General features: G+C 43.4%; 1 protein-coding gene across 1 annotated transcript; it reads left to right on the top strand.

The window, feature by feature from the left end:
- Positions 1-726: 726 nt before the first annotated feature.
- On the top strand, positions 727-25985 carry rhoj (ras homolog family member J). The gene is made up of 5 exons (XM_076271847.1): positions 727-1398; positions 18950-19008; positions 24326-24490; positions 24952-25047; positions 25261-25985. The coding sequence occupies exons 1-5, from the start codon at positions 1194-1196 to the stop codon at positions 25405-25407; spliced, it is 672 nt and encodes a 223-aa protein (XP_076127962.1). The 5' UTR covers positions 727-1193; the 3' UTR covers positions 25408-25985.
- The last annotated feature ends 266 nt before the right edge of the window (positions 25986-26251 follow it).

The raw sequence follows: 26251 nt of genomic DNA, 5'->3' as shown, positions 1-26251 counted from the left end.
TGGGGGGCCCTTAATACATCTGGGCCCAGGGGCCTGAAAGTTCATAATCCGCCCATGGCAACAGCCCACATTATGCGCTCACTCCACAAAAGCATTTATTGATCAGGAAAACATTTAGTTTATTTTTCTTTCGGTCCGCGGTTCCAAAACACCATTCAATTGTGCCGCAAATTAACAGACAGAAGCACCGGGCATAATCTAGCCTAAATTCATGGCAATTTTTTTTTTAATCCGAGGGCCCCCATTGGCTGAGGGCCCCTGTGCACGTGCACACTTGGCACAAGCCATGATCCGTCCCTGGTTAAGCTACATCAATTTGTCATAAAATTTACGCAACAATACTGACTGGGAGAAAGAAAGAGAGAGAGAGAGAGAGAGAGAAGCCCCCAACACGTGTCGGCGTGAGTGTGTAATTTCAGCAGCTGCAAAAACACTCGGCAGATATCGGACAAAGACTGATAAAAATGAGGGAGTTCAGCAGGCTTTACGACTGCGCTCCGCAGATTTACTAGACACTGGCGTAGGTTAATCGCACCCCCTGTCCCAAGCACCACTTTTAACAGGGATATCCACTTCCAGTGTCGTCATTGAAATTCTATTGGTTTGGGAAGCGGTGTTGGGGAGTATGGATTAACTTCCCCCTCCTCTGCCATCGAGCCCTCCCTCCCCTACGGTTCTGCTAAAGTTCCCTTGTTGAGTGTAAGGACAGAGCTGCTATTGTTCCCAACCCACTCCTACCTAATATGGAATTCGCAAGGAAACCCATGATTTCCTGACACAGACATAGCAAACCCAGCGAGGAGGACTAGGGAGCGCGAATCTGAAGAATTTAGAGGAGAGAGGCAGGCCCACAAAAGCCGGTCAAAATGTTCGTGTGCTCGGAGTTGGAATCTATATCGTGACCGGATGGTGTGTGCGCGGCTGACCAACTGATTTCGTGAATTCGCAATCGGTTGCTCCCGTGAGCTACAGAGGTGTGGACCAACAACTTAGGTCATCTCATTCTACACAATAAGGGTGTGGCAATAAACATAGCGACCTGTTATCACGGCACTTTTGATAACAATACGGGACCTTCAGAAGCAAAACAGCAAAGTTGTTTATGATCCGTTTGCGCAAGGGATTCTGCGCAGCGTGTCCACTGAATAGACAATTTACAGTGAAAGCAGACGTGTGTGGATTTTACGTCTGCCATGCCTACCCGCCGGATTAGGCAGAATGCCACAGCCCTGACTGAAGATGGGGGTAAAAATGACAGTATTGGACACACTGTGAAAAAGATGTTAAAGTGCGTGGTTGTGGGCGACGGAGCTGTGGGCAAAACCTGTTTGCTGATGAGCTACGCCAACGATGCTTTCCCAGAGGAATATGTGCCGACCGTATTCGATCATTATGCAGGTAAGAGGATGTGGTTTTGATTGGCATCCGCTAGAGCGCGATCCAGGATAGGCGCTTTTAAAAGGGGATTTCAAATAACGGAGCGTGGTCTGCCACAATCATGAATTCGAGAGTCGGGGGCCAAGCTAGACCCAAGAATAGACGACTGAAAGAGGATATGAGCAACTGCCAGTCCGATGACTACGGCCTGGTAAACAGCAGACAGAGGTTCTATGTCCTTGTCGCGCAGTGCAACGTGTTCCCTATTTAGGATGAATGAAAACGCAAATATCAGAGCGAGCCTCGTTCAGGCTACAGGTTTCAATGCAGCAGTTAGACAACCTGTTGATATGCCTGACACATGACACATAAATTGTCTTATACCTAACAGTAAGACATAATTGTGAATAATTTCCTATGGTTTGATACCATACCACGAGGGCCTTTTAGTGCCATGGTCAATGTTTGGGATAACTTGTGTGTGCGTATGTTTGTGTTTGTGTGTGTGGCGTGCGTACGTGCACACATGTGTGTTGGTGGGATCGGGTGGGGTCAGGTGGTGGTCCTCCTGTAATATTTGTGAAATATGACATTTCAATTTTGCCACGGACTAGTAGATCTACAAGTGCAACAACCTATATATTTATTGTTAAAATGACTGCCCTGCCCAGGCATGAACACAGATGTGCCTATATCATACATACATCATACATCAAATCCATAGCAGACTAGTTCTGATGTCTTAGCAGAAACAAAGTGCTGTAACAAAGATAAGCTCAGCTTAAACACTCAATTGATGGTTTGTCTCAATTTGCTAAAGTAATTCCTATTCAGTCGTACATGAACCACATTTTTGTGTACATTCACACACACACACACACACACACACACACACACACACACATTATACTATGCACACTAGTGTTCATGAAAATTCTCTCTCACTCAAGCACACAAACACACCAGAGCACAAAAGCTTTGTCTCTATGAGGGGGAAAGCCCCTGGTCGGCATCACATGAATGGTCTGAATCTGTGAAGGGTCAGTTTGTAATTACATAGTTGAGCTGAGGTCAATTCCAAAATTCCCCTCTCAACATGGAGTCTGAATGGGAGATTTCTAACAAGCCCGGAAATATGAGATGAAGTGATTCAGCAGAAAGATGACACAATAACTCTAAATGCTGCACCGCTCATAACAAAAAGATAACTTAGCACAGGGACTGTCTGAGTGTAGCACCCCTACAAACAGGTGCACAACTTCTGACCCCGTAAAGGATGCATCAGAAGCACAGAGAGCATTTGATTGGTCTTACTGATACAGTGGGTATCAGGTTACCTTGGTGTGTGGCTGGCTTTTATGGACTAGAAGTCAAGTAATGCCATCCTTACACCAGAAGACTTTGAAAAGATTCGGAACAGATTTTTGAAAGACTACAGTCTCAGACCCTCTCACATCTAAAGACAAGTAATGGAGTTTTTTTAAGTCACAGACTAGTCACAGACTATGATTTTGCAACGACTAGGGACCTTCCAAGATCACTATTTACAAAACTGCAACTATATTCCTTTAAATGATTTCCCATCCTGCACTATATCAACAGGAACTCAAATGATAGCCTACTCATATCAAAGTCATATTTTCATATTTCTGGAGCATTGTTTCATGTGTGACATCCCTAACCGACATAGAGTTGTTCTGTCACGTGGAATAGCCGACTAATAATTTAGAAGAAACAAAATAACAAATAATCATATAGGCTACAGCTGTCGCGTACTTTGCCTTTCACCTTTGAAGAGAGGTCTATAGAAGACTATTGTTTTTTGTATTGTTCACGTCACTATTTGCATGAACCACGACTAAAAGACTTACGATAATATCAAACATGTTTGATATTGTTGTAACGCCAAGACTAGTTGAGGGAGCTCACCGAGACTCCAGTAGCCTAAAACTCCCTTGATTTCATTCCGACTTAGGAAATTTAGTTGCCGACTGTGAAATCGCTTGAAAATCGTATGGTGTAAGGCCGGCATAAGTTGGAAGCATATGTCAGACTTCACTTGCAACAATGTAAATACTAACGTGGGTACAAGCACACATGCATGTGTAAACACACACACACACACACACACACACACACACACACACACACAGGCGCGCCTGCAGGTGTACGTCCGTACGCACTGTGCGTACCATCAGGCTACTCAACACCAAGAGAAAATTTCCCGTGTGTGTGTATTCACACCAAATTGGCCCACCATACCTTCCCAACTATGGACAGTATCTCCCATTAGCTGCATGCCATCAGGCTACAATTTACAATTTTCTATTGAAGTTAGTGAATACCTTATCAAAATTAACGCACAGACATTTTGTTTGAGCAGGAGAGAGAGAATACGCACGCAGGCACGCATCTAGGCTACTTGTTTTCTTTTACTCGGCTATCTATATATGGTTATCAGCACACAATGTTGAGTTAATTCACTAACTCAATACTCATCATGGATATCACGTTAAGTTTAAACAACGAAAACAGAAAGGATGGATGCAGCAAAGCTAGAGGAGTTATTCCAGATGGGCAAGAACAAGGTAGGCAATTGCTTGTCAGAACGTTAGACTGCATTAGACAGCTGTTTAAAGCCAGACGTCACGGTAAGCTAGAACAAAACTAAAGGTAACTTTAGCCTGTATAGGGCTGTATCAAGTTGTCCAAATGAAGGTCATTGAAGACGTTGTTGTTGTGTTATTGCATGTGAATGTTGCTATTCTACTTTTTTTGCTGACCAATGCACAGACCTAAAACCGGGAAACGGACAAATATTGTCCACGCGTGAAATGTTTTTTTTTCGGGGGGGTCAGTGATGGGTGGGCGTACCATAGCATTAATTCCTGCAGGCGCCCCTGCACACACACACACTACAAAAGGCTTTCTTACATGTGAACATAGCCACAAATACCCTAAAGGCCTTTTTACAGAGTTAAATTCTCGAACTAAAGCATTATTTTTGTCATAAAGTGTGCTTGCTGAAAGCAGCACACTTATTGTTCTTCTTAAGTTTTATTATTCCCGTCTCCCTAATTTTTTGTCAGCTCTAGCGCCTAGGCCCTTTGAGACAGAGACACCGTTCCAACTTTAAAACGTCCGGTCAGTACCAGTGTAAGTTGGTCGTGAAGATGACGTCAGGTGGGCGTGTCGTTCATCCGCCATATTGGATTGAACAGAAAGCGAAACTAAATTTTCACAGGTCACAAATTTGGTCCGAACGCCACGAAACTTGACGTACATTATCCTGGGACCAAGCCTCACAAAAGTTACCGGAAGGATTTTTGATTTTCGAAAGCGTTTGCCCGTCACAGCCAAACGAAATCGGCGGCGAAGCTCCGAAACAGGAAGTCGTCCATATCTCAGGAACACTGTCACATATCGATACCAAATTTTGTATATGAACTGGGGACTCCAGTGTGAGGGTGCATAAGCTAAAAAAAAAAAGACATATTCCAAAAGTTTCCATCATTTGGCAAACCACCCACAGGTATTTGGTAACTCTCACCATTCACCTTCTATCACAATGCCTTCCAAGTTTACTCAATGTCTCTGGGCAGCCACAATGTCTCCGGGCAACCTTGCCCAATCATGAAATCCTTGCTCTGCCATGGGATAGTATGGACTTACAAACTGAAACAGCAAGGAGAACAGTTGCTATATATAGCTTACATAATAGAGTTGTTTTCACATTGACGGTATTCAAATTAAAATTTTCATTATTGTTAAATATCATGATGGGAGAGTATTATTAAAAATGTTACAAGTATGCAAATGCATATGTTTACGGGCATTTAGGTTTTACTGTGTTGTTTTGTTGTAAAGACATGCAAGGCATTCTGGGCCGTAATGAACAGTGGTCGGCAGCACTCCATAGGCTACGTATTAATATGAATAGGTGTTTCTGTAAACCTAGGGACAATAAACAGCTATCTCTGTTACAAAAACGAGCTGGTAATCGCTCATTGAAGAGGGAACTATGATAAAAAGATTGTTTTCCTAAAAGCATGGAGTTGACGAAAGAATAAACAAGCAATGTCACGTTAATGTTAAATAGCCTAGAACTACATCTGAACACTAGGTGGCAACGTTGTATTACATTTCACTAGTGTAGCCTACTTGAAATACGGTGTGAGATTCACAAGTAAGGAAGGTGCAAATATTATGTAATTTATCATGGGAAATTATTTGGAAATGTTATTTCTTGTTTATTCTAATTGCAAACCACACACATCCATTCAGAATCACACGTACACATTTAATACTGAAAGACTAGCATTTCGTTTATTTGATGTCGCCTAGCAACACAGCCTTCAGAGCAAAGATTCTAGAACAGGGCTTCAGAGAGACACGTTTTGAGTTTGTGGCCAAGAACCTAAAATATCGGTTTCCATGTGCTGGATGGTGTGCGTCCTTTATGAAAGTAAGTGTTTTATACAGTTAACGTTAACATACATAATGAGTCATGTTGTAGTGGTCAACATAAATGTGCCCCTTCTGTTATTAGAATGCTAAGCGGAGAAGCATGCTAAGCAGAGATTTAGTATCATTAATTTCTTGTGTGGCTAGCTATAGGGAGGAGATGAATGTTGCTAATTGGGATTTATGTTGTTTAGCGTAATGCCATGGTCATTTGATATGAGATGCTTGCACTCGTAACTTCGTCACGTGTAACTTTAGGACTACTATTTTTTTTTACTAACAGTAATTCACGAAGCACTTTAGCCCTAAAAGTAGCACCTACGTCTGTGACAGCTTAAAAGAAGTGGCAAGGACTCCTAACGCGATGTTTTGAAATGAGTCTACTATTGTCTACATCAAATTAAAATGTTTTCTTTGCAAACGTAGGCATAGGCGTATGGTGACAGATTCATTTAATAATGCTGCTGTGTGAATCACGGTAAGCGTGAATGAAGTGGCCACTTCTTAATGGGACCCACTGTATGGAAGTGGGCTAAGTAAAATAGAGATGTTTTAAATAAGATAAGGTTAATCAGAATTCTACGATATGCCCGCTTGACAACGGCAGAGATAGAACTGGCCTTTGGCCATAGCAACCATCTATTTAGAACGACTGGCCTTCATAGCAACCAAAGATCTGAGCTGTGTTGCAATGTGGGGCAAAGTATAGAAAGGTGATGAAACATACAGAGACAGGTCAAGAAATATAGTGCAGTGTAGACAGTAGTATACAGTTGATTTACAGAACGTGGTTTAGAGTAATATGAATTAAATATAAATATGTACAGTGTATTAGCAGTTATCTCATACAATAAGTAGAATAATGTATGTAGATGTTAGCAGTAACATTATAATAGTAGAAATAATAATATAGATATATGCAGTGTGTTAACAGAATATAATAAAACAGAATAAATATGGATATTCAATATGACAAATATATAACAGATATGTACATAACATACAGCTATGTGCAGTGTGGAAACAGTGTCATTGTAGTGCAGAAACAACATTATAAGAGTAGTAAGAATAAGGGTCCGTCCCATTTCTCCCCCCTTAAAACTTTCACTTGGTTTTGATTGCCCTCAACATTAAAGCCCCCTCGACAAGGGAAGTGGAGGTGAAGATCTTTCCCTATGAATTGTGACACCACTATATGCAAAGTAGCGTAGCGAATACTCACCTATGTCACGCGCAGCGCCGACGTGTCTACCGGTAGTAGCCTGCTACTATTTTCATTCAGGAACATGCCCGTTCCAGCGGTCATCGTTGTGTGGGCTGTGCTGGTTTATCTACGGGCAGACTCTCTCAAAGCACTCAGCTGATATCATGAACATCGTCAGATAGCTTCGTGAGATATTTTCTAACATTAGTGTTCAAAACTCAACAGTCCATCAGATGTGCATCAAACTAACATATTCCAACAAAGTTCGAAATTTTAATATGCTTATTTGCGAAAATATATGAAAAATGTGTCCAGCTGGGTAAGCTCACACGGTATCCTGGGTAATTTCATCTCCCACTTCGTTTTAAGCCTGCATCGGTCCTGGCTATATTTTGAGGGTTGATTTTAAGGGGAAAATAGCACTTCCCCTTGCTCCCTAAAGTAATGGAACACCCTACACATGCACGCGCAAAAACGAGGGTTAGGGCAAAAATCTAGGGGTAGGGGAGGTATTGGGACGGGCCCTAAGTCTATGTGCAGGATGAATAGTATAAAGATCAGTAGAATAACTATGTATAAATGTAATTACAGTAGGCCTATGTACATTTGTAAATAAATAGAAAACTATGGGTGAGAGGGATAAATTAATTTTTATTTAATCGTAAAAGTAAATTGCATTCAATTAAATTGCAATTAAAAATCTTTCCAGTAGGCTTTAATGTCACGCAAAAAGTACAACCAAAGCTGAGCTTGATCAACTAGAACGTCTAAAGAACCAGAACTTGAGTGTAGTTTGAGTGTAGTCTGAGGGGAAATGAGAAAGCGGACAGTGCTGCTAAGCAAGCCCTCAATGAAGAAGTCACAGAATGTCAAATCCCTGACCCAGACCTTAAACCTATACTGAACTCTTACATCTCAGATAAGTGGCAATCTGAATGGGATTAATGTACCAACAACAAGCAAGGAATGTGAATTTTGGCACATTTTCATGATCCACTGGGTCGTTATGGGCCACACAAAATACGGTGTTGCTAAAATTACTCCTATTGTGGCTATTAGAGACATGCGTTCATGAGTATCCAGCTACATTCAATGAGTTAAGTAAAATACATTCACACACACAAAAAAAACATCAGTAATGTTGTGGACATTCCTTTATTCTGAGATGCATCAATAGGCTCTCAAAACAATCCCAAACAGACATAAGGTCTTTATAGAGCAAATCCATATAGATTATTTGTCAAATAAACCAGTAAAACAGAATTAGGGGATGGAATATAACATTCACACTCATAGCTCATATTTTGTAAAATAAATCAGTGAAAAAGTATCCTGACAAACAAGCAGCATTTTAATGCCTTAGTCATATTTCATAATTTCACATTTTTCTCTAGGTTACCTGATAGCCCAGTTTGAGAGGTGCAAGACGAGTGACATTATTTATTTTTGCAGCCAATCACTGCTGTTGTTTTATTTTATTGATTTGATTTTAGTCATAGAAGCTAAATTCGAAGGCAGGCCACAGGTAAAATCCAACGAACCGCATTCACCCCGCAAGGCAATAGTTGAATAGAGCTTTTGAGGTATTGCCACTGCTCCAAGACTGAAAGGCACTGTTAGAATGCTTGGATCAAGCCAGGTTCAGCATAGCGTATGTCACTGTCTGCTCACGTTGGTGACCGGACCAGGGCAAGCACACTTTCGCAGTTCCCGCCGGAAATGCAGTCTAGTTTTCAATAGTTGCCTTAATGATCAGAATAAGGAAAGAAGATGTTTGATCTTTATTATGGTAAATATGGCAATTTTTACTGTAATCAACTGAATCTCAACTAAAGCAATGCAAGAGTTGACGTGGAATACTGTAATCATGGGAATAGCAATATCTTTTACTGTTGTCTGGCAGTGGCCGACTGGAATATCACCCCTGGAAAGGGTGACATCATTTTTGGATCTGAGTTTGCATGGTGGAAGATGTGTTCTGGAAAGGTCTTCAAAATAACAGGACTCCTGCTCAGTTCCCATCCGTCTAATCCCCCTTACTCAACAAACTAGAGAGAAAATATCAGAAAAAAACTCTCAAACTGAGTTTTTTATATGTCACGCCTTATGTCAGATTGAATAAGGGATTTTGCATATGCAGGAGCAACGATTCCCAAAATAGACAATTCGGCCATTGCCACAGCAGCTGCATTAAAAGTAGAATTACAAAAGTGTACAAGTGTTCTTTTTTTCTAAACAGCATTTAATGTTATCTCTTAGTAGATGTCAAATTCTTTGATGACGACTAATGGCCTAACAACCCATGAGATCAAATCAGTAATGTTTACTCAGAGTGGGCCAATGAAGTAAACAGTCTAGTCCCCACCACACGCACGCACGCACGCACGCACGCACGCACGCACGCACACACACACACACACACACACACACACACACACACACACACACACACACACACACACACACACACACACACACCCTCATGTCCCATTCCCAGCTTAAAAGCAGTGTTGTTGTTTCCAGAACTAGCCTGGTCCAAGTGTGACTGTCGACTCCATGAAGATGGTTAACTTAGACCATATAATTAGTGTGCCATTCATTAGTGTGCCATTCATTAGTGTTTATGTGTATGGTATTTGGCATGTTTATCAGAACTAGAGTAAGAAAGTAGACTAGGAGTGGCACCTCATGAAGCTTTTGCATGATCCAGGTAACTGTAATTTTTTCCACCAGTGTCAAGTCAAGTGTGAAGTGGCCATGTTTTTTGCCTTGGTTAACCTCGACCCTTTGGATAGAAAGACACTGATGTGTCCGGGATGTGGGATTCTTATAACCGGTCACTCTGGAATTGTTTTATTAGTCATGTATGAGTCACTAAGTAATGAGGAGGAGGGAGAGACTTTCACTGGACAGGGAGAGAGAGGGGGGGGGTGGAGAGAGAGGGATGGAGAGTGATAAAGAATGCAAGAAATCAGAGAGAGGAGTGATTCAGGTGGACAAGGGGTGAAGACAGTGTCACTGAACAGGCAGAGAGAACGAAAGAGAGAAAAAGAGACAGAAGGAATGATGAAGGAGTAATTCCCTGAAGATGGAGAGATAGAGGTTGAGCAGGGATAAACAGCTTGAGCTAGCTGGACAGGAAGAAAGAGAGAGAGAGAGAGAGAGAGAGAGAGAGAGAGACCAGAGAGGATTTGTTTGAATTGATCAGGGATGGAAACAGTCTCCTTGGAAGAGAGAGAGAGAAATAGAGGGAGAGAACTCTGAAGAAGGAATGATAGAGTTGGATCATGGATAGAGAAAGGGAGAAGCGAGGGAGAGAGAGAGCCTGGAGAATACTGTAAGAGTCCAGGAATGATGGTGTTGATCAGGAATAGATACATTCCTGTGTCAGGAAAAGGGAGAGAGTGACATGAAAAGAGAGCCTAGAGGAGTGAAGGAGTAAGATGGAGACCATCAAACTGGACAGGAAGAGGGAGAGAGAGAAAGAGTCCAGAAGGAGGAATGAATCAGGTGATGGGGGGGGGGTTGTGAGTATATCCGCAGCTGAGCGGAGCTGAGTAAAGGCAGTTGTTCAGTGAGCTGGTCTCCCATGGGGTGCAGCAAGCGGGGCTCTCCAGGAAAAGAGCCCCCGGGACACGCTGTAATTCGTGCGTCTAAGCTGCGCTGGAAAACAGATGTGCCTGCATCTCAAAGTCGGACTCACTCTCTGCCACAAAGTTGCTCAGTTAGACGACACCAATAAAACATGAACATAGACTATACTTCATCAGCAAATGCGGAATAGATTTCTGCTTAGTTCTGTTTAGTTCATGGGACACTGATGATCCAAAAGTCTGTCAAAGAGGTTTATTTGTGTGTGTGTGTGTGTGTGTGTGTGTGTGTGTGTGTGTGTGTGTGTTTGGGGGGGGAGTAGTTTGTGTTTGTTTTCTTGAATATAATTTCAGGATGCAGGTTCACTAAGGTTTGCCACCACAGTGCTGCCAGTACCCAGCAGAGGTGGATGATGTTTGAGAACCGTTCATCCATAACCTCCATTCATGTATTCTTTCTCTCTTTGTCTCTCTCTCCCTCCTTTTCTCTGTGTGTGCGTGCAGAGTAAGAATAGGCGTGAGTAAAAAGGTGTGTTTTCCGTTGATGGTTCATTGGCCATTCAGTGACCTTCACCCTACACACAGAGACACACACACATTCACCAGCTGAATAGAAGCATGCGTGCATCTTTACTTCACTCCTTCCCTCTCTGACTCCCTCTCTCTCACACACACACATACACACACACAAACTCTCACACACAAACACACACTCCCTTTCTCACACAAACACTGGGCTAACTCTCACACAGAGAGAAAGCACAGGAGGGATGGAAGGAGGGAGGGAGGGAGGGAGAGAGAGAGAGGGAGTGAAGGAGGAAGAGAATCAAGCATTCTTCTTGCTCGCACAACAGGGGGACAGAATAAAAACCCCACCAGGCCAATCAATCGGGCCCATTCACATCTAGCCTCCCGACTCCCCCTCAGATGGACAGGGCCTGGACTCCAGCATCATAATAAAGTGGGCGAATTGTGACACAGTGCCTTCGAGCCCCGGCCAAGGAGCACAGGACACTCTTTGTGCCACGCTGAATGGCCACGATTGTGCCGGGGCCACTAGTATTAGTGTTAAATGAAAAACAGTGCAATGGCAGTTGCAGAGAGTTTTTATCACGGCTGCCATCTTGAATTTATAGCATGGCAAGGAGGGCTTTAAGTCATGTAAGCCTTTTGGCGGTGATTGTGCTGGTGATGATGGTGTTGGTCGGTATCTTGGTCCTCTAAATGGCGAGCAAAGGGACTGCTCTCCCTCTATGCTAAGAGCAGATAAATCAGTACATTTTGTTAAACATTCTGGTGAAAGTCAGGCTTTCAGTCCTCCATTTTTTCATTTTTATTTTCTGCCCTGCCACCAATGCACCCTCGTGAGTAGTATACCTAGTAGTATGAGGTGGAAGTTCACTTTTTTGTTTGTGCTCTATTTTAGTGGCAGTTACCGTTTCATCAGCGCTAATTCCTCTTTCTTCAGAACAGTTCCCTGCTGCTGTGGTGGAGGAAGATGATGAGAGTGTCATCATTATATTTTATGAGGCGTGCCCCTTTCCTGTCTCCTCCATAGTCAGTAAGGACTGGTGACTCAGCGGTGATTTAACTTGCCATCCGAAGGGTTTTTTTCAACTCCACAATATAATATAATATCATATCATATATTAAAGTTATAGGATTTATATTATAATGTTATAATGTTTTTATTACAATTAGTGATTATATTTTAGGGTATTTTTGCCTAAATTGCTTGCTGCACTGTTGACCTTTTTGAACCTCCCTGATAGGTCTTGTGTGTTTGATGGGCTTTTTGTGTACGTGGTGAAGAGCAACTGCATGAACTTTAAGCAACGTGGAACTCCCTTCTGTCCCAGGACGTCATTGTGACCTACTGTGCACTGTTGCTTCCTCTTGAATTAGCGTGAGGTATGTGTGTGTGTGTGTGTATGTGTGTGTGTGTGTGTACAAAAATGTATCTGGGGTTGGGGGAATATGTGAGTGGGTGTTTGGGTGTATATAAAAAAGTGTGTGAGTGGATGGTTGGGTGAGAATGTGTGTATTTGTATGTGTTCGTGGGGGGTTGTTGTTGGAGGAAGAGGATGGTGAGGGGAGAGAATTGAAGGGGGGTTGGGATGGGGAATGGGTCAGTCTGTGCTTTTCCGTCCTTAAATCCCACCGGATCAGAACTCCCGGGCCAAAACAAACAGATGACATTCCCGCACCACAACGCAGTGGCTGTTAATACCCCAGCAATGAGTCATAGTCTCGCATGGCTCCCCAGCCCACCGGAGCAAATCACCCAATCTGCAGCTGATATTGCGCTACCGGGTCGACAGGGTCTGAGCTTATCGTACAGACAAGCAAGGGTGTGTGTGTGTGTGTGTGTGTGTTGGTGGTGGGGGGGAGGGTGATATTAAACCTGTAATTAAATTCCACTCCATTGGTTTTGGGGTTTTGCAGTTGGAGATTATTGCCAGTGTGTGGTAATGGAGCTTGAGGTGGGCTGTTCTGCCAATGTTCTCTGCATGCCCTGAAGGTGGGACATGAGGTACTTTGCACTGGCATTGTATAGCCCTGGCTGGCAAAGAGAAGAGAGAGAGATCCACAAGCATCCTTTCCTTGAGATATCAGCCTAAAGCCAGCTAGACATTGTGTTTTAGTCACATACAATGGTGAAATTTTACGGACACGATAGCAGCTCAAAGCCAGGCAGGCACTGCACGTTTCAGTCGCATATGATGTGGTAACTCACACTAAGCGTGTCATGGACACAGTTGCTGTGCTCACATTGTACGTACAACTACTCACACAGCAAGACAAACAGCGAAACATTTCTGACATGCCAGAAATCCACTCGGATCGGATATGAGCTGGAACGCTGATTTAGACGTCGTCTAATCGGGCATTGTGAACCTGCTCAAACTGCACAACAGGTCAGACAGGAGTTTGTCGGATCCGACCAATTCATTCAAGGCTGAAATCGTGTTAAAATTGCACAGTGTCACAGTGTGACCAGACAGTTGTGGGGTCTGAAGATTGCCAGTTAAAACTGCAGAGCATAAAAAGGTGTTGGTGTAGGTAGGTGTATGCCTCTGGTATCACAGCAGGGAAGATATGCTTCTATTCTTTGACAATTAAAAGAGGAGACTCTGAAGCTCTATCTACTGAATTACTCTCTGTGGTCACGTCTGGGGTCCCAGTCCACTGGGGAAGCCTTGTAAACTACAGGGCACGTCCACATACAGAATGGTGTCTCCTTAGCCTGGAAGTCCATGGCTTGGAAGGATGGAAACAATTAGATTTAAGTTTGCAGACACAGGTTCCTGCAGAGACTTGAATTTGTCTGGCTTTTTACAAGGCAGTTCAGCCAGACTCTCAGCATCTCTCACTTCCATCCATTCACTTCCTGGTTTCTTGGCCTCCCCCCTGGTCGACCCCAGTGGCTTCCCTTCAGATAAAGGAAGGCGTCGGCAGAAAGAGCTTGCAGGAAATTTAAAAAGAGAGACAAAAACATGGATAACAGGTTGGCAGTTACATACACTCCCTTCTGCGTGTCTACACATGTTTCAACAGTGGCCTGAAGGTGTATCTTTACATAAGCACGTCTCACACACACACACACACACACACACACACACACACACACACACACACACACACACACACACACACACACACATGTAATTAGAAGTTGAGATTGCTTCTGGATGCATTGCAGTGGGTCATTAATTGAATTTGAGTTTTTCAGATGAGCTGAGCTCCCTTGTCGTATGGAGCCCTTTGTCGTATGGACCATATAAGGCTTTCTCATATGTTTAACATGTATAATTAATGCAGTCTGTGCCCCTGTGCAGTGTGTGTCTAGGCGATGGGCGTTTTTATTTAATCTGTATCTAGAACGCGTTATCGTGGTAATCACACTATTCCCACCTCAGGCTTGTGTGTCTGCTCTGCACTATCTGATCTGAGAACCGTGCGTCTGGTCCCAATGGACATCCTCAGCTCTTGGCTGTGAAAAAGTATGGGATTAATAACATTGATTAATTAATCTTTTTGTAGTTGTGCTACACTATGAAAAGCAATCCAGAAGTGCGAAGATGGCTGCCCACTCTGGCAGACCCCAAGTGAGTGTGAGATTGAGAACAGGCAAGAATTAAAGCTTTTTTTGAGCGACGCAGTTGTCTCTGGAAATGTGCTGGTTGGCCATCATTCTCTGATACAGTATATGCTTCAGTGTGCCTATTGGGACTTTCAAACTGATTAAATAAACCATAAGAAGCATTAAACTCAAAAGTGTGCTGTCTTCGTGTTTTTTTACAGAATATTAACCACCAATACTCATTGTCAAACATCAATATTTTATGTTTAGGGGGAGCCCTAGAACCCAAAACTGCACTGGATGGCTTTATGTAACTTGTTCACACAGTTTTGTCCTGTTCTAATGTTTGTTGTGTGATATTATTGGGTGTTCCATTGGCTTGAGCTGAAATCAGACGAAGACGCCAAGGACTTAGCTTCAGTTGATTTGTTTTTCTTTCACTTAAGCTGCCTTTAATGAAGGTTAACGTGTGTGTGTGTGTGTAGATGTGTGTGTGTTTTTGTTGGTAGAACGAGTTGATCCTTGAGGGCATCTGAGGCATGGTGCTCCTTAGAGAGAGCGTGTGAAGAAGAGGCCTTGGAGGAGGGTTGGTTTTAGCACGAGGATGTCTGGAGTTACACACGCTGCTCCCTAAATCCCTCTCCCAGGTTCAGTACACAGTTGGGGTTATTGCTGGCAGAGAGAGAGAGGGCCTCGCTGGTTTTAGCACTGGAGTTAGAGCACTCTATTTGCAGCCCTTCGCACAGTTGCTCTTGTGGACCTGGTGGGGTTGGTAGCCGCATAGAGAGAGGGAAAAGCTTCGATTTTAGCGTCTAGAGTTCAAACACTGTAAACGCCCTGTGGTGGTGGAGGTTGTGTTGGTGTTGGATGGAGACAGAAGGCCTCATGAGGATGTCAGGAGTTGGAGCGTTGCAGACCTTCTGCAAGCTCCCTTCCTCAGGCCTAGTGCAGTGTCGTGTTTGTGGAGGCGGTGGTGTTATGGTGGTGGTGTTATAGTGTGTGTGTGTGTATGTATGTGTGTTGGGGGGGGGGGCGTTCAGCCCCATAGTGGGAGGCAGCTGACCGGACGTAACAGCTGAGGGGGCGTCCAGCGCGGTTCTCGGGGGCCCCCACCCTCCGGTGCTGCGCTCCATCAGGAACGACTAAAGGGGATTTTCCTCTGTCTCCGTTTCACCCACTTCCTCTCCCCTTCTCTCTTTTTCTCTTTCTCTCTTCCTCCTCTCTCTCTCTCTCTCTCTGTCTTTCTTTTTGACATCCTTTTCTGTCACTCTCTCTCCCCAACAACCCCCCCCCCTCGCTCTGTCTGTCCACATCTGTAGGTATCTCTCTCCTCACCGTTCCCATGACTTCTTCTCACGTGCCACAGCTCACTGATTCAGCACCCGTTCTAATCAGTGGTGCATTCAAATTCGACATCAGGTGAAAACGTTTTCTTCCGACGTTTTTGTGTGAACATTTCACATTTTTTTGATTAAGGCGTTAGCCTAACGCCCCAATTTGTGTGTGTTCACAGACAATTTCAGTGAACTCGAAGCAAACGAAAAAACTTGTTCAAAAATGTTCACAAATGTTTGCCTTTGTTTGCTATTTTGAACACGCCCCAAGGCCAAGTCCACTCCAGCATCAACTCCCATCTGAAAGCCAGGAGAACAAAAGAAGGAGTTTTATGTCTCATACTGTTGTGCTATTCAGCTAAAAGTAAACAGGCTTGAATTACAAAGCAAGTCTTACCAGGCGAACAAGCACCAATAGTACTGTACAGTGGGCCCAGATGAAAGTGTATTTGGCAGCAATGTAAAAGCTGTTCTTAAATACACACAGAGCTAGTGTAAATAGCAGTATCCATCACAGCAATAGCCGCAGTTCCTTCACAGGAACATTGTATAATCACAAGTCAACTGAGAATGAAACACTAGTTCCCTTTAAAAACATACCTCTAAAAGACGCTAAAAAATGCATACTGTTGCTTTAACTAGAGGGTCTTGAGCCCAAATGAGCTTGAAAGTCTGCTGCTCTCTAGGAGGTAGGAGAGATTAGATGGAGCGAGAAAGATGGAGTCAGAGTAAACGGCCCATGTGAGGAGTCCCTATTTAGCTGAGCCCCCCTAGAGAAGAGGAGAATGGAGGCACTTGCTTGCAAAAGCAGCCTGTCAGAAACAGCTGATGGGTTACGACAGGAAGCCTAGCGACATTGCCCTCTGGGGCCATGTCACACCCTTTTTTTTTTCTTCCTCTCCTGTTTTCTGTAGCTCTATCTCTCTCTCTCTCCTGAGGAGATCTTTCGAAGCAGAACAAATTGCAAAAGCTTTTGTGTCCCTCCGCAGCTGCCATACAGGACACCCGTCCCACTGGCCCCTGGCCGTCGCCTCTGCCCCTGGCCTGTCACCATGGACTCCGCCCGGCTCCACCAGATAGGAGACAGAACGTGACCCCCATGGGGGACACCTTCAGACCCGAGTTGCCTCTAAATGCCTGCCATGTGCCCCCACCCCCATCCCCCTTCCTCCCTCCGAGTTCTGGCCCCAGGCATTTGGCGCCCCATCAACTTTGTTTCAGTCGGTGATGCTTGGCAGAAGCTAACACTAAAGCTAAAATTAGCCACGACATCAGCGGTTTCCCAAACAGGAGGAGCAGGAAGATGAAGGGGGGTAGGGGGATTGTTTAATTTTGCAAACACTACAGTGCTTGAAGTATACGTGAAAAGAGCGAGGAGTGGGAGGAGGTGAAGAGAAATTATCTCCTCCGTCACAGGGTGTGAAATACCAGACTGACGGATCGTTGTGGCACGTTGTTACTCAACGGCAGAATGGTTGTTGGACCCTGATACTGTTCTTCAGTGTGGCACTTGCCACCTTCATCATCTTCAATTACTTAATTGATTAGTTAATCAATTAATCTTTATTTGTACAGAGCCTTTCGTGCTGAGTAGTGCAAAATGCTTAACAATACCACAAACAAACAAAACCACACATCTTATAACACAATGGCATGTGTACTCTTCTTAGAACATACATATTGATAAATTAGTCCATACCCTTAGACATACAAGGTCAAGTCCTAATGTAGGACCCTTCTCAAGTTCAAGGCGCCTCTAACAGTTGTCTGCATTTTACTGCCCTGTGCATTGTAAAAATTTTTGTCTGCATTCACACTGCTGGAATGACCTCTTCTGTCATATTGCCTGAGTGTAGTGAGACAGCCAAATATTAACGCCTGTCCCACTCGGGCTATATTAGTGTAATCTTTATGGAATGGTGGAGAAGTCTGGTGTGGGACTGCTGCAGCTGAATGGCTTGGCTCTGTGTGTGTGTGTGTGTGTGTGTGTGTGTGTGTGTGTGTGTGTGTGTGTGTGTTCACGAGTCAAAGGCAGGAAGCAGCTGAGGTCTGTTTACGTGCAGCGGTGTTGTGCACGTGCGCAGCGGCAGTGTTCTCCCCGGCAGGAGGCGAAAGAGTGAGACAGTCAGTCAAAGGATCTGCCCGTGCTGCCTCTCAACTGCTTCCTTCCGGGCTCTGTCAACACGCGAGCACAATAGACGCTCCTAAAGGCCCTCCGGAAACACACACACACACACACACACACACACACACACACACACACACACACACACACACACACACACACACACAATCATACGCTCGACCCTGTCGTCTTGAATGTGTGTGTCAACTATGTCAACAGCTATTCCACTTTAAAGCAGACACTGTTTGTTGCATGGAGCAGAGTTAGCCTGTAGGTGTTACCTCACCTGATCCACAGTCAGTGCATGGAGGTGCATTAGGAAACATAAGCATTAGCATTAGCATTAGCATGATTGTGTTTAATTTTGGTTGACCAGTCTCCTGATTACTGGTGCATCAGCATTAGTAGCACTGGTTAGCCCCCACAAAACTAGAATTCCACTCTTTCCATTTAAAGACAAAGTGAGTGGTCAGGTGCCTTTACCAGTTTTCTTATTTCATTATTCAGCCATTTATAATCTGAGTCATGTACTGTACAGTCATGTCTAAGCCCTATCGAGTCCAAAAGACTTTAAATTCTGTAAGAACTGTAATAACATGTGTGTTTTGACTTGAGTACTGTTAATTCTCATTTATGGCACATATAACTAGCACGTACAGTAAGTATGCAGGGACCACCATGCTGTTTGACGTCACCAAGTGGTTTATGGGAGCAGCATTTTAATACTTTCTCCCTGCTCTCTCCCTCTCTCTCTCTCTTTCTCTCTCGCAGTGAATGTGACTGTGTCTGGGAGGCAGCATCTACTGGGACTGTACGACACTGCAGGACAGGTAAAGACTCTACCGCCTGTAATACAGGCATTCAGGTGTTTGGTAGCCACTGCCTCAATACATCATGTAACACCTTTGTCACTGTGTAAGACCAATGTCATACACACACTGGTAAAGTCAGTCCACTCGCCACTGTGTGAATTCTGCCCATTTTAACATAATAAATTAATGTGTCGTGGTAATGACTGTCTATGTGCATTCTTTAAAGCACATTGGAAACAGAAAGTTGTTAAAAAGTTTGCATGACAGATTATTTTCAATGGTAAGGCTATTCAAGTTTTTTTTAGTTCCTATCATGTCAAAAGTCATGCTTCATGCATCAAGCTTCCCAGCATGATAACTAGTGTCTTTACGGCTATATGGTTGGCGACTTGCTGTGAAAACGTTTCTTTTCTTTTGATAGGATAATCCATACAGAGGCACAAAACTACTTAGTGCATAGCCTGGGCAACTAGTGTGAATGGCTGTTGTGTTTACTTGGGGTGTTATGAAGATGGCCGCTAAACTAGCCAATGCCAGCATTGCAAACATGTTCAATTCCAGCATTACGTTACTGTGTGGTGTTGCTTTAAAGTTGGAGGAGGGAGAGTGGAGAATAAAGCTGTAGGGCCAGAGAGAGAGAGAGAGAGAGAGAGAGATGTTGATGGGTTAAAGCTAGAGGAGGTAGAGTAGAGTGGAGAGAGAGAGAGAGAAAGAGAGAGAGAGAGAGATATGTAGATGTGTTAGGGCTAGAGTGGAGTGGAGTGGAGAGAGAGAGACTGAGAGATGGGTGAGTTAAAGATGGATGCTGCATGGTTAGAGAGAGAGAGAAAGAGATACAGAGATAGAGATAAGTTGAAGTAGAGAGAGGGAGAGACAGAGACAGAGGGGGTAGTTAGAGACTCAGGCCTTCATGTGGCCTGTGGCTGGTAGCTGCTCTGTCAGCAGTTGTTTTTATTATTAGAAACACAGAGGGGAAACCTCTACCCTGTAAGACCCCTGAAGCGTATAGATGTCTTTCTCTCTCTCTTTCTCTCTCTCTCTCTCCCTCTACAACTACTTCCCCTCTGTATTAATTTTTCCTTTGCGTTTGTCTTTCTATTGTGCCTCACTTTTTTCATTGTCATTCTTTCATGCTACAATCATTGTCAGTCTTTCATGCTACATGCTGAAGCATTGTAATTTGGACATGCGGATTCAGGTGCAAATGTTTTGGTAGTTGTGTTCGTTTAATTAACCTTGTCTTTAAAAAAAGGGGGGTATAGTCAAAGGCAGTTTGGACTGTGCACCGTTAATCAGCTGTAGTGACCGCTGAGCAATCTGCCAACGCAGAGATGGGTCTGTCTGTCGGCAGTTAACCTCTCTCTGGATTATTAATCATCACCGGCCCACAAGCCCACCGATCGATTAGCCCTCTACTGGGTCCAACTCCCTTCCCTACACACCCATTTTTTTAAATTTCCCTTTGGTCAGCACTGTTTCTTTCTTCCAGTGGACTGCAGAGCAAAACGACACACAAGGGAAGTTTAACAAGACAACACCGGCCCCTTTCCCAACATTTGTTCACACGAGCTCAGTCCAATAGATTTTTCTTTGTCTTCCTGCCATGTAGGCAGAGAGTAAGATCTATTCGTTCTGATGTTATCCTCTATTGGGAACTGAGTCCAAATCACAGAAGCATTCATTGATGTGATGTCAGAAACAGGTACATTCTATGATTTCTTTATGTCAGATTAGTCACTGGTAAGCTTTGCTGAAAACCAGTACTTTTATGGTACATGCAAGATGCATGACCATGATGTTGTGGGACTACACCTCAGCCACAAAGTGATTACGATATACATTACATAAGGCCTCATGACAGTCTGACTCTCCTTACTGAAGGGATCGCTCCAAATAAAATGCATTTTCCCACAGACGTGCCCTTTTCACTTGGGTGATAAAGTATGTAAAGAATAAGATGGCAAAGAGAATAAAGCACACGTAGCTGTGTCTTCACTAACTATGGATGCTGGCCCTGAGCTAATCTTGGTTCTTCTTCGGTCATCCTGTCTGAGGACAAGCAGATATGGCGGCTCAAGGTTGTGACTGGTAGTCTGACAAACAACATGTGTGAGAGCAACTGATGTGGTTTAGAAGTCAGTAGTCACAGAACACTAGGCCCACGAGTCCTTCCTTGCCCACTGTTATTGACTCCTTTTATTAGTGTACCTATTAGTGATAAATGAACTTGTAATTCAAGTACATGCTAATACAGTAATAAAAGTACATTACTTACTCAAATGCAAACCTCAAGTACAGCTTATAATGTGCTAAAGCTGTCTAATAAAGTAAACATAAAGTCAAATGAACTGGATTTAGCAGATGTGTCAATGAACTCGCAATGTCTGGTTTGGGAATCAAACATGGCCAAACTCTTTCACAGGTGGTAAGGCTGCCGATGCTGCTCCACCATGTGTTTACTAACTAAATATTATAGACAGGGAAAAACCCAGAACGATCTGATTAAGGTCACTACCAAACTTTTCTCAATTGATTCTTTAGTACTTTTTTGCGTAGAATCCATTTCTGCTTGGGACATTTTTATATCACACGTAGTTAATGAGATAATTTGCATATTTGAATACATTAGTTAATATAAATGCATACGACTTTTTGCGGACTGTACTGTAAGTGCCTCCTGACCTATCCAAACACCTGAAGCACATCTTCAGTATGCCGAATGTTCGTTCAATTACACTGCGTGTTTGTGTGTGTTTTCGATTAAATAGCATTGCCATGAGATGGCAGACATCTGTCACAGCCTGACGGGTCAGGTGTAACTTACACCTACATTCCTCCTCACTGAGGGAGAGAGAGGTCAGTCTGGGCCGGCAGACCCTATCCCTCCCGCGTCTCTTCTCTGTCCCAAGACTTACTCCATCTCACTGTGCAATAGAAAAATTATGAGCAAGCGCATCTTAACCACGCTACATTATTGCCAAGCATGTGCCCTTAAAATAGCGTCTAAAATGCGCCACTGACTTTAGACTAGGTTTTTTCTGGTCTGTGGCGGAATTGTTTTCTGAATCTGCAAAATAGCACCAGGGAATGTTTGCGCCGGAACACGCCTCCTCTTTTCGCTAAACCACCCCGGGTGCGCAAGTTCATTTCCTAACCGATGTGCGTCTGTGGAGGGAAAGTTCCGCTGCATTCTGCTCGAATGCAAAATAGGAATGATACAAGCGGCAGTGTACAAAGTCAATTGTGCTTGGGTGCAAGATAGGGCCCTTAGTCTCTTTGCTGCCACTTCAAATTTGTCTCCAGGTATATTTTGTAGAGTCATTTGGTTATGTAGCTTTTCAAAAGACCTTTCTTCAGAGCATCGGCCTCGGCTACAATCTGCATATGGATTTGTATCTGCATTGGTCCTGTTGTTGCAGATGAAACATATGATGGTTTCTTCACCACTCGCTCAGAGACTCTGTTCTTTTTGTCTTGTTTGTCATCTCCTTATACTTCCTCAGGTGTATCCACACCTGTGCCTTTCACACAACACTCTTTTTGCTTCCTCTCTAAATGTGTCCTGATCAACCTGCAAGTTGAATAAGCATGAACACTTTGTGCGGTCGTGCTCACGAGTTTGTCTTTCACATAAGTAAATTCTTCATAAGGCTCATCACCAGAATGTACTTGCACCTTGACCCACAGAGATGCTTTGTCTTCAATTGTGCTCAAACCAGACGCAGCAATACTTTGCTTCTTATTTCTCTCACCTATGACTTTTGAACAAAGCAAGCACCTGCTGTCTTCTGTGGAATGAGAGACTAAAAATGGCTGGACTGCCATTGCCAATCAACAGTTATCTACAAAAAAGTATTAAAATCCTAATTCTGTCAGAACCATTTTAGTCAAGAAACCCAAGAGAAGATTCTGAATGAAATTTCTTTATTGTAAATTATGAATTACATTTGGCGGTATAGCTCTGTTCGGAGGAACCCCCCTATTTCCATGAGCACCATGGAAAAGCATTAAGTCAGGGGGCAGCAACAGTTTAAGGAATTCTCACCCCAGCAGGACAGGGAGAGATAAATATTCCCCCCATGAACAGAGCCAAGCGACGTGACAAGAGAACATGCCACATCATACACGACAAGGTGGAGCAGGGGAGGTGGTGGGTAGCACAAATTGAGCAGTATACGGTTGAGAGGAAGTGGGTAGAATTTAAAAGGCGTGCCGAAGCTGTGTGGCCAATCGCTAGGGAAGAAAGATTATCGGCTGAGGGGATGCACCTGGATCAATTAGGAATGAATGAGATGAAGGGGAGGGCGGCAAGCTTCTTGACTACCATGGCCTGGCCAGAACTGACCTTAACACTTTAATTTAATCTATTGTTAATGTTGAAAATATGACCAAAAACCTTTTTAATTGTCATAAGATTTCTTTGACATGTAAACCATTGCCTCCTACTATGCAAACGTTACGTTAGCTGGACATACCAGTCTTGATTTGATAGCAAGCAAATTATGCTGATGGCAATACTGGTTGAAAGGTACATGCAAATTAGCAGTGAAGGTACAGTGTATTAGCAGTGTATATTTACACTAATTGAGTAAAAACATCCATAATTGCTTTGCCATGATGTTCTTGTAAAGGTAAAGTTGTACATGAACAAAAAAGGTAAAACATGACCTAATTTACATAATGTAACTGCAATATCTAAAAACATACTTTTGTATGATCATTTGTTATATTTGATACAATTTGAATATTATTTGGGCCTAAAGCTATTAATCTATCTACTTAAAGCCATATTATCAATTCTTTCTTTATTATGCATTTATATTCGCTAAGGTATTGAAATATTCAAATTGTCTCATTAACTATGCGTGATATAAAAATGTCCCAAGCAGAAAAGGATTCTACGCGGAAAAGTACTATAGAATGAATTGAGAAATGTTTGGTAGTGACCTGAACCAGATCGTTCTGGGTTATGCCCTGTCTATTAGGTATGACCATATAATTTGGTCATACCATATATTATATTACCATATAACTTGGCTATGTTTGCCTATATCTGCACACCATGATGTTGATGTGAATGATCTGGGTATCCTGTTTGGCTATTAGGCCATTCTCAGTGAGATATAAAACTGGGGAATCTCAAACATATTTAGCTTGGGGGTATTTAGCTTGTGACAGGGTTGGCCACAACTATTGAGTGATGCTATGAACCTAATGTTAGTCTAAGCTACATCATAGATACGCAATAAGAAGGTGAACTGTTCAAAAATACTATACCAGGTTAATTTCTTACTTGCTAGTGTTGAACATGGCCATTCTTGTGTTTGTTCTGTAGGAGGACTACAACCAGCTGAGGCCACTGTCCTACCCAAACACGGACGTCTTCCTCATCTGTTTCTCTGTGGTCAACCCAGCCTCCTACCATAACGTCCAGGAAGAGTGGGTCCCAGAGCTCAAGTCCTGCATGCCCCACATCCCCTACATTCTCATTGGGACACAGGTGAGGCCGTGGATCAGCTAGGGTAAAACATGACCTAATTTACATAATGTAACTGCAATATCTAAAAATATACTTTTGTATGATCATTTGTTATATTTGATACAATTTGAATATTATTTGGGCCTAAAGCCATTAATCTATCTACTTAAAGCCATATTATCAATACTTTCTTTATTATGCATTTATATTGTAATATTATATTATATTATGGTATTGAAATATGCAAATTGTCTCATTAACTATGCGTGATATAAAAATGTCCCAAGCAGAAAAGGATTCTACGCGGAAAAGTACTATAGAATGAATTGAGAAATGTTTGGTAGTGACCTGAATCAGATCGTTCTGGGTTATGCCCTGTCTATTAGGTATGACCATATAATTTGGTCATACCATATATTATATTACCATATAACTTGGCTATGTTAATAAGCTGATCTTGTGATCTGATACTTTTGATCTAGATTGATCTTCGAGATGACCCCAAAACCCTGTCCCGGCTACTTCAGATGAAGGAAAAGCCGTTGACTTACGAGCAGGGCCTTAAACTGGCCAGAGAGGTGAGTTACCTGGTATAACCCCTAAGTTAGTGGAGTTTGGACATTAATTAGAAGAACTGTGTGGTATATTGTTGTGCTAAAGTATCTGTAACCTGTGTACACCTAAAGATAATGGAGTTTTGACATAAAAGAACTGATGTTTGTCAAAAATCACAAACAGTTGTTGTCGACATTGATGTTCATTTTTTTTATTTTTGGGGGGGGTTTCCTAAGATCGGGGCCCAGTGTTACCTGGAATGTTCGGCACTGACTCAGAAGGGCCTGAAGACGGTGTTCGATGAGGCCATCCTGACCATCTTCAGCCCTAAGAAGAAGAAGACTGGCTGCTCGCCCTGCAGGAGTTGCTGCACCATAGTATGAAGAGTATTCAGGGAGCTCATCTCTCCTCTCTCCTTTAACCACCTCCTCCACCACCACCACCACCACCCATCCACACAGGAACTTCTGCACCACAATATGAGGCGTCCTCAGGGTGCTCCTCTTTCACCATTGTATGAGGAGTCGTCATCTATCTATCTATCTATCTCTATCTATCTATCTCTATCTATCTATCTCTATCTATCTATCTATCTATCTATCTATCTATCTATCTATCTATCTCTATCTATCTATCTATCTATCTATCTATCTATCTATCTATCTATCTATCTATCTGCCATCAAAGTTTGCTGTCTCCCTCTCCCTCTGCCCTCCCATGAGTGGTCTCAGGAAAGCCAAACCCCTCTCAGCATCCAGGAAGTTTGAAGAGCTGACACTCATCACTGTACACTCCATGACCCCCCCCCCCCCCCCAAAAAACTGCTCCGTCAGCAGCACCAGTGACCACCGGATCCCGGGGACATCAGTAGTGCCTTTTCCTCTCATCACTCTCACAGGCACCCTGTCGAGAGAGACAGCCTTCATTGACAGGATTGTAGCCCCTTCTCACCCCCCCCCCCCCCCCCAGTCCTCTGTGCCCTGCAGATTTGTCGAAGGGCCAACCTTTGCACTCCTGGAAATCAAACGGTCATCTCTCCTCCAGACTTGCAGTTGTTTGATCGCTTGAACCGTCGTGTGCGTCACAGACTTTTCTCGAGGCCTGTGAGAAAATGGAGAAAATCCATTCCACCACTGCTGCGGCACCCGCTCCCTCCCTCACCCCATCCTCCCCATACATGGTGTTTGTTTTTTTTTTCTTCTTCCTTCTTGTTCTTCTCCGTAGCGA

Source organism: Alosa pseudoharengus, unplaced genomic scaffold (genome assembly GCF_046254945.1).
Source record: "Alosa pseudoharengus isolate Yale_2024_CS ecotype anadromous, Long Island Sound unplaced genomic scaffold, YU_APseudo_1.1 YU_APseudo_1.1_scf_7, whole genome shotgun sequence".
Taxonomy (NCBI): Eukaryota; Metazoa; Chordata; class Actinopteri; order Clupeiformes; family Clupeidae; genus Alosa; species Alosa pseudoharengus.
Note: the sequence above shows the minus strand (reverse complement) of the source record. Positions and strands in the feature narration are given on the sequence as shown.

Bases quoted from the DNA above. Each gene is read 5' to 3' on its own strand.
- rhoj (XM_076271847.1), top strand. From the start codon at position 1,194: ATGCCTACCCGCCGGATTAGGCAGAATGCCACAGCCCTGACTGAAGAT. The intron at 1,399-18,949 runs GTAAGAGGATGT...TCTCTCTCGCAG, and splicing joins CGTATTCGATCATTATGCAG to TGAATGTGACTGTGTCTGGG. The intron at 24,491-24,951 runs GTGAGGCCGTGG...CTTTTGATCTAG, and splicing joins ACATTCTCATTGGGACACAG to ATTGATCTTCGAGATGACCC.